Raw genomic sequence first — 9,351 nt, 5'->3', positions numbered from 1 at the left:
ACAAAAATTTGGTATATCGGCAGGTTTAGATTACACAAACTTAACATTATAATTATTATTATTATTATTTTATATATATATATATACACATATATATATATATATATTTATTTATTTTTTTTGCCAAAAATAAAATATAGTTGTACAAAAAATATTTACTTGATTTATTCATTTTTAAACCATATGTAAAGTGACCAAACTCAAGTGATGGAAAACCACAATCCAGGCCAGAAGTCCAGTCCTGCAACAAAATGCAAAAAAACAAAAACAAATGCCCAACTCTTGATATTGAAATAATTCTAAGCTAAATGTACAAATATCTCCTTGTGATGATGATGTGACAAGAGAGCAAATGTTCAAATGAACGTTCCCTGAAATTCTGAGGGTTTGGTTTTATAAAGAAAATATACAATCCCTTGCCAAAATGGTTCAAAAATGCCCATTTTGAGCAGTATTTAATCATTTACATGAAGTACTCTTAATTACTTCTGAAATAGGAGTCAATCTAGCAACTTAATGCTGTTCTTTACAAAGTGCAACAGTTTTATAACAGGTTCTGGTTATTTTTGACCATCATTAATTGGTAGGGAAAGCCCTGAAAATACAATAAGATTCATTTAGATTCAATTATTTTCTGCAAGACTGATATTCTATATTCCAAAATCAATCTCTTTCCTTAAAAACAAAACAATGCGTATGTTGAATTTTATGGAAATTTTGAATTATTTTTTGGATTTTAGTTTAAAATTAAATAAACATTTCCGTTCCCAAAAAAAAAAAAAAAAATTTCTGGCTAAACTTTGTGTTTCCAGGCTTTAGGCCGGGGTTCAAATCTTTCTAAAATAGTTAATACTTTAGTAACTTTAGTTGAGATGCTCAACTAAAGTTACTATCTGTAAACGTCATCGTACGTCATTTTGACCAGCAGACGTCATCAGTGACATGAGGAGGAGAACGACTCGATGGTCCTTTGAAAAGCGCAAAGATCCACTGGAGTGACCGACACGACGGGAAGCTTTAATCCATCCATTTCCACACCCGCTTGTTCCTGCGTCTGCGTCGCAGGGAAGAAGCTCTAATAATATCCTTAAAATAAGCAACGTTTGACCAAAGTATTCGGTAAGTTTTTTGTAATATTGTAAACTTTAACGAATTGTCTATTGATACGGAGAAGTATCCTTGACCTCCGTGACTATGGGAACGTTTTCCCGACCTTTTCAGCATAACTTTTCTGTGGCATGATGGCAGAATTGGCGCTTCACTCCAAGCTCATTCATTCCATTAATGTTGTCATATGTTCTTTTTTTTTTTCTTTTTTTTTTTTTTTAAATTTTAACATATTTAATATGAGCTTAAAACTGACGGAACTTTAAGTCACGTGGTGCACCTATCACGTCACCTAAACTTTCATGCGTTTCCGTTTGAATAGCCACGGCCAAACGTGAATGACTAAATCAGTGATATTCCGAAATCAAGTTAGTTATACTGCTTGTTTTATAATATTGTAAAGATAGTTACGTATTCAGCGAAATATGGAAGCCCGTTTCATTTCTGCTACTAAACAAAAGATAAAAATCACCACGGAAAGACATAATTATGAGTCATAATACAAACTGAGCATTTGCAGCAGTATACCGGCACTGACTGTATACAATCTTAATTGCACTTTGAATAATAATTCATTGAAAACACATATTTTGGCTGTTTATTCAGTTCTTTTCAACACATGGTACATAGTGAAGAAAATAGTAGAAGCACATAAATACATTTACATTATAAATAATTTTCATTATAAATAATTTTCATTATAAATAATTTTCATTATAAATAATTTTCATTATAAATAAATTTCAGACTAAATAATTTTCAGACTCATAATTATGACTTGCTAAAGTGATTTTTTTTTATATTTTATTTTAGTGGAGAAATGGGCTTCCATAGGCTACATTCCTGAATCAAGTAAAAATATTCAGTGATAATGAGTGTGAATGAGCTGATATTGTTTTGGAAGAATCATTAAACATCGGACATAATGTTAAACTGTCTTTTGTGCCAAAATATGGTTATTCAACATACAGATTAGCATGTGACAGGGGAGTTAGAGCTGTATATGGGAAGGATGCACATTTTGCAACGCATCATCAGTAGTGTTCCTTTGAATCAGGGGGAGTTTTGGCCTTTTTAACAGCAGACACCAGGGTTAGGGACTATTATCGTGTAATTGTAATTGTAATTTTAAAAATCTGTTGCTGTCGTATTCGTAATTAAATTGTAATTGAGGGCAGATAATTGACTTTGTAATTGTAATTGCCATGAAAACTCTATAAAAATGTCAATTACTATTTAATGCAAAACTGGGGAACCATGCTAAAGTTCTATGTACAGTTCTACACATATGTAGTGAACAATTAATAGAATATGTTTCAACTCAAGCTTTGCCATATTTTACCATTTAAAAGAAATTGAAATCTCTGGGTAAACTGACACAAAAAATGCTTGGACGCCCACACTATATTAATTAAAACCTATATTTTCATTGATTAGGAAGCCTAACAAGGTAACTAAGAGATAGGAAATAAATTAGATAATTGATATTTGTTTTTAGTGTATTTTACAGCTGATTTAGGACTCAATACATAAGAGATGCTAACGAAAGCTAACACAAGAGGAAGGTAAACTTAATTTTTGCGTCCATAGTCTAAAAAAATGAGATGATTTTTTAAATGATTGGGGACCATGGAAATAAATGTTGTTCCAGCTTGGGTACTTTTATCGATTAAAATTCACAGTAGCTTCTGCCAACTCAAATAAATGAAATGCACATCCTTTCTTTTTTTGAAGAGAAGTTTGTAAGTAGTATGGTAGCTATTACAGAAAGAAGAAGGCAGATTTAGGGAAACTTTGGGTTTATTTAGCTCTTAACAACCTGTAAATATGACACAAAACAAAACCTTAAAAAACGTTTTACTTGGTCTCTTCCTTCTATAAAGTCGTTAGCGCTTAGCCCAGTCTTATGTTTCGGTGGGTTAGCTTAGCTTAGCATGCTTTAGTCCAGTTTCCAGTTCATAATCGTTGCTGGCAGGTACAGCTCTGTCAGTGTGTTTTTGAGAATTTTGGGTCGATGTGGTGATGGAACTTGGACTTGTTCCCTTTGTTTGTTTGGTGTTTTCTTTTGTTTTTTCCACAGGATAGACATGACATGGGAGACCAACCAGCGCTGTTCCACAGGCTGTGGGTTCTATGGCAATTCCAAAACCGAAGGCATGTGTTCGGTGTGCTACAAAAACTTTCTTCAAAGACAGATCAGCGCAGGGCAAGTCAACTCTTCAGGTGTGTGTAAAAATGAGAAACAATAGAAATGGACTACAGTCATTGTTAGGCAGTCACAGCGTTACTAGTATCACTATATTTCTAATTTCTCAGTAGCTTGGTTGTAGTGTTGCTGTGTATATATATATATATGGCAAGCTGTTAAGGAAATTCAATATATATATAAAAGTCTGAATATATATAAGAAAAGTTTATATATATATATGACCCCACCCCCCACCCCCCCACCCCACCTGGTCCAGGACGTCTTCTCACACAAAAGGACGATTTAGGATTTATTTCAGCAGATTTCTGGTCCTGCTCATGTTTTCATTCAGTCTGTGGATGTTCTATCTCGTAAAAAGCTGCTCACGTTTATGTTTTGTTTCGCGGTGTTACGGTCCAAATAGTATTCAGATAATCTGGTGACTGACTATCGACTGTGAGGATGGTGTGAGGAACAATAGATGTTAGAACTTCTACCATTTGACACTTTTACAAAAACCATTTTTACGGGCAATTTATTTTGCACGTTATAAAATCTTTTAAACGAAACGTCATCGACACACAAATTACACCTCTGTTATCGGTGTGAGGTGGAAAACATGATACAAGATCATTTTTATCAAACGCAGCAGATTAAAAGTCTGTCTGTCGGTCGTTCTGTGTGGTCTTTCATATATATATATATATACTGTATATATATACATATATATATACACAAATACACTTTCATATATATATTAAGTCTTTCATATATATATTGTATTAATTTCCTGAACGGCTTGCTATATATATATTTAATTTCCTGAACGGCTTGCCATATATATATATATATATATATATATATATATATATATATATATATATATATATATATATATATATTATTGTTTTATTTTTTTTAATTTATTTGTGTCGGGCTCTGGTTGCATTTGGACATAAATATCTTAATGTGTTTAATGTTGTGAGGGACTACAAATACAGAAATCATTAACAGAAACCAACATAAATCTATTTGTTCTGTCAACCAATGCTGGTGGGTTTCCAAGTGTGAGCCTGTCAATGGTAGCGATTCTCAGTCACACAAACACAGAGAGGTGCAAGTGTCCGCTGCACAAATGACCTGTGTGTACCCCCAATTATAAAAGGTTTTCCTCTCTATTATTGTTGTTATTGTTTTGTTTGAGGAACTCCTTCTTCTACCCAGGGACGATAAGAGTTTTATTTTTTACCAGAGGAGAAACATGTCAGTGAATATTATTTGTTAATTCCTGAATGTAAATCCCACCACTGATTGCTAATGCCATCTAAATCCTGTTTATCTCCACCAACAGCAGAACCAGAAGTGGTGGTGGACCAAGCTAAGAGGACCCGCTGCTTCTACTGCCACAAAAAAATCGGTCATATTGGTAAGAGACTAAAACTCCTACACCATACACGCAGAATTAGCAGGTACAAATTTTTCAAGAGAACTGATTGGTCAGAAGGCGGTGCTTTTATACTCGCTGATCATCCAGAACAAAACCTGTTCACCATCCTAAATTGAGCTGGCTAAGAGAAAATCCAGCATGGTAGTGCAGGCCTCAGTTCTATGAAACAAACCAAAGTTAGTTTTGCTCCCTGCATCATCTCTGCTCAGGTGAGAAAAGGTTCCAACAGCCAGTAACGCGAATCTGGAAAAAAGTTTGAATGTAAATTGTCTGGACTTTCTCCCTGACTTTGGGAGTTTGTCACTGGCTTATCTGTTTGTATGAATTGAGGTGGAGGATTTAACATGTGGCCCTTGAAATTTGTGGTTCAAATCAACACGTTCTCTAATGGTCCATTTGTCCATCCAACCCAGGGCTCGCCTGCATGATGGATGCAATGCTATCTTAGAATAAGATAAACCAATATATTAAGGCATCTCAATGCATTTTGTGAAAAAAAATAAAACAGAAAATTATTTTCCCATTATAGCCAAATCTCATATTGGCATTTAGCCCTGATTATTACTTGAAGTCGCTGCTCAGTGATTGTCATGGTTTAAAACAACGTATTCTTGTTTTCTCAAAGCCAATCAGTGCTGCTTGTGTAGTTTATGAAGCGGTGCTGGACTCCAGACTCACCTACTCGTACTTTCTTTTGCAGGTTTCGACTGTAGATGTGGAAATTTGTTTTGCGGCAAACATCGATGCGCAGAAGTTCACAACTGCACTTTTGACTACAAAGCTGATGCTGCTGAGAAAATGAAGAACGAAAACCCAGTTGTCGCTCCAGAGAAGATCCATAAGATTTAAAAACAAAGATGAGCACCAAATAAACCTGTGTCCTCTGCCATCCTGATCATTTTAAGTGTCACATTATTCCTTTGATGATTAAGTGCTTTGATTTGACATTGGATTTGTGAATTTTTGAGGCTCTGAATGGGGCTGATTTTGTTTTGTGGTAAAAAAGCTTCCTTAGAAAAATATTGTAAAATATTACATATTAACTTACTATTGTTCATGATTTGCTCACTCCTTATATCTCTAATTCATTTGGTTTGTAGATAATGTTTCTGATGTTACAGTTTATGTTGCGTATGTGTGATGATTAACGTGTTTGGTGAGAGTGAATGTACATTTTAACTCGTAAATGACCAGCAGTCATTGTGTTTTTTTACGACAGTTTTCACTTTCTGTATATTTGGAAACTCTCCACTCACCTCACCGCTCACTGAAGAAGGAAAGACTCTGCACATTCACCTCACTTGTAAATTAAATCACTTGTTCACTGTTAACTCCGTCTCTGTGTCGTGCGTCTGGGTCCAAAACATTATACACACCGTGTGTATCAGAACAGTTTTACAATGTTGATTTTGTTAGATGGCTAAATGCTTGTTCATGTGGATCTTGTTGGGCTTTTTTTTCTTTCTTATTATGCATTTTATATTTTGATAAGCGCATTGACATGACTTTGTTGGAAATTCCTTTATACAAATAAAATTGATTTGAATTGAATTAACACTTGCCAGCAGAAACATATGAAATTGTCATTGGTGGTCTTGATTTGGAACGTGCCTACCCAACCCTAGTGGTCACGACACGTCACTGCACTGATCGTGTTTTTTAACACCTGTCAGCGTTTATTAAGATAGATGATGTAACAATTAAATAAATTGATATACACACACATACATAATACTGTACATACAAATACACATTCATATTCTCTACCTCTCATCACCATGCCACATCAATTAATAAATAAAAATCACCAAAACGTATTAATGACCATTTTCAATTAAACCCGCTAAATAACCTGTTTTTGTACATTTTCTTGAACAGGTTGATATTTGGACTTTGCTTGAGTTCCAAGCTTAGATTGTTCCACAGCTTGACACCAGAAATAGATATACAGAAACTTTTCAAGGTTGAATTGAATGTTATGCAAGCTAATATATTGCCAACAGTTTTTAGAATTTATTCTTCATATATTTAATGTCGGACTTCTTTGTGAGGCGGCTCAAATAAAATGAGAGCATTCTGACACACATTCGTGGGCCAGCATTGATCTATGTATGTAAATGTGTTCATTGCAACTAAATTTACTTATGAGTGAGTTTTTCTGTCCCCCACAGTACATCACAGCAACTAGGGATGTAACGATTAATCGTAAGGCAGTTAAAAATCGATTCATAGGTATCACGTTTGACATCGATACTTTGAAAATTGAATCGCAGTACTTTTTTTATATATTTATCCCTTCTCTTGTCCAGCAGTGTACGCGGCGTATACTTTCTTTTTGGCCGCCTTCTACATTTAAAATGTTCATAAATGATTCCTTACCCCTTTAGCACCGAAAGAATATCTGTTATATTACCTGAATATCTGTAAAAGTCACGTTTTTCTGTTAGCTCTGTCTACTAGCATAGCATCTCTTCTTCACTGCAAGAATCTGCATGCCAACCGACCACTGGGTTACCAGCGCCCTCTGCTGGTTCAAACAAATATCTGACGTAAATCAGTTCAATGACTGTTTTTTTTTTTCTTTTTTTAAGTTCAATTGTTAAGGCACAAAATACATTTTCAGTTGCACTTTTAAAAAGAAAAATAACTATTATGCAGTTTTGCATTGTTTACTATAGAACCAGAATTTAAATTAATAGGCTTTCTCATTTGTATTATTCCTTTATTTATTTCATTCAAGATTTATTTTTAGTTAAATTGCATTGTTTTGAATAGTTTATCAAGGGATTCTTTTGATAATGAAAAATAAAAGGAAAATAGTACAGTATTTTCAAGTTTTTTTTCCCCCAAAAAATAAAGGAATATTTTTCAGTCATTTGTGTACAGTCCCATTTTGTCAAATAAATCGTGAGAGAATTGTATCGTGAACCCAGTATCGTGAATCGAATCCTATCGGGAGTTGAGTGAATCGTTACATCCCTAACAGCAATGCATGAACAGCTTTGTCTGGACTGGTCCCTCATACACCGTGGATGAAGCTGCACATCTTACCAGATGGGTTATAGCAGTAGCTACACCCGTATTACTTTTTTAAAAATTATTATTATTATTATTATAAACCTAAAGAAATAGGTTGTATAATTATTATTATTATTATTATTATTATTATTTTTTGGCCTGGCATTTGTTTACTGTTAAGTTCAACTTTTGAACATTTTGAGGAAGAACTGACAAAATAACCGACTATCACTTGCTCATTTTAAGAGGTCTTTCATATTTTGTAACACACTATTGATATCGTTGTTTACAAACACAAAAGTGTAATTTATTCGATTACTCAATTAATCAATGAAAAAATTGACAAAATACTTGATTACAAAATTATTGGATAGCTGTGTAGCAATGTTGTTTAGAATAATCACTCCTGTGAATATGTTCATGTAGTTCAGGTACTGCTTGTGTATGCAAATTGACAATTCACCACTACATGTGTTATTTTGAAGTGTGTTTTTTTTACATTATATTTTGGCCTAATTTTATTTGTTATTCAGATTTTACCTCAAATATTACCTTTGAATTGGAATAACATAACAAGAAGTAATTGTGATGTTAATGCTACAGTAGAAGTTTTCTTGATAATCTTATCATGTTCTTATCTTATCATATCACTGTTCCTAGATAGCAACTTCTGGTATATTTCACATTTCAAACTGGTTTATTTTGTACTTCAAGTGGTTATTCGGCAGTGATTGGATTATTTGAAAAACAGGTTTGAAAGTGCAAAATTCCCTATGTTTTTGCTTTTTTCAAAATGGGCACTGTTGTGTTTGTAGGACATAAAACACTTAAAGGACCACTGGAGAGAGGTTTACGTTGCTACCTTCTTTAATGTCGGCGCCCAACTTTTTTACACACACTTCTTCGTCTCCTCTTTACTTCCTGGCCGCTCTAAGTAAAAACAGTCCCACAATGCCCCCTACTGGCCGGAGAAGGATGAACTTTCAGAACACAACAGGCACCTTTAGCATAATTTTTTTCTCAAAAACTGCAAGGTTGTGCGCGGATAACTTTTTTTTCCTGAGGAATTTCTATAAATTTCTGATGAAAAATACAAAGAAATTAGGTAGTGCCCCCGGAGGTGGAACAAAACCCTATTTCTAGGCCTCTTTTAGGCTATCGACAGCGGCCTATAACTTATGGGAAACGTAAAAGAGCTTCCTGCTCCTGAAACAACAGAAGTATTTGAAATGAACGATATAAATAGTGTTCTGGACCAAAAGTAACTCAAAGTAGTGTAACTCAGTTACATTTTAAAAAACAGTAATATTGTAATACAAATATATAAGTTCAGAGTAACTTACCCAACACTGAAATTGTTACCAGTTTCTCACACTAGATGGTAGTCTATTGTTTTTAGTTATGACAGTATGAATTATTCCTTAATAATTAAGACCCACAAAGCTATAGTTCCTCCGTGAAATGTCACATAACTTTGGTAAGAGAATGTGAAACATAAAGTAAATATTTCAATAAATAATATAATCTAAAGTAAATATGTACATGACGGGATTCGAACCAGCATCTCAAAAGGCAATATTTCAGTTTTAAC

The 9,351-nt window shown here is 34.0% G+C and overlaps 1 protein-coding gene across 3 annotated transcripts; it reads left to right on the top strand.

Annotated features, from left to right (window-relative positions):
* Window positions 1-974: 974 nt before the first annotated feature.
* zfand6 (zinc finger, AN1-type domain 6) lies at window positions 975-5,618 on the top strand. Of its 3 annotated transcripts, none has more exons than XM_028442280.1 (4): window positions 975-1,119; window positions 3,193-3,330; window positions 4,647-4,721; window positions 5,443-5,618. In XM_028442280.1, exons 2-4 carry the CDS (start codon window positions 3,195-3,197, stop codon window positions 5,589-5,591), a joined length of 360 nt encoding a protein of 119 aa, XP_028298081.1. In that variant the 5' UTR covers window positions 975-1,119; window positions 3,193-3,194; the 3' UTR covers window positions 5,592-5,618. The 3 variants fall into 3 exon arrangements, with proteins under 3 accessions (XP_028298081.1, XP_028298085.1, XP_028298076.1); XM_028442284.1 differs by having other exon boundaries at window positions 3,188-3,330; window positions 4,650-4,721; XM_028442275.1 differs by having other exon boundaries at window positions 3,188-3,330.
* Window positions 5,619-9,351: the final 3,733 nt, after the last annotated feature.

This window comes from Gouania willdenowi, chromosome 3, assembly GCF_900634775.1.
Source record: "Gouania willdenowi chromosome 3, fGouWil2.1, whole genome shotgun sequence".
Taxonomy (NCBI): domain Eukaryota; kingdom Metazoa; phylum Chordata; class Actinopteri; order Blenniiformes; family Gobiesocidae; genus Gouania; species Gouania willdenowi.
This window is presented reverse-complemented; position numbering and strand designations above follow the sequence as displayed.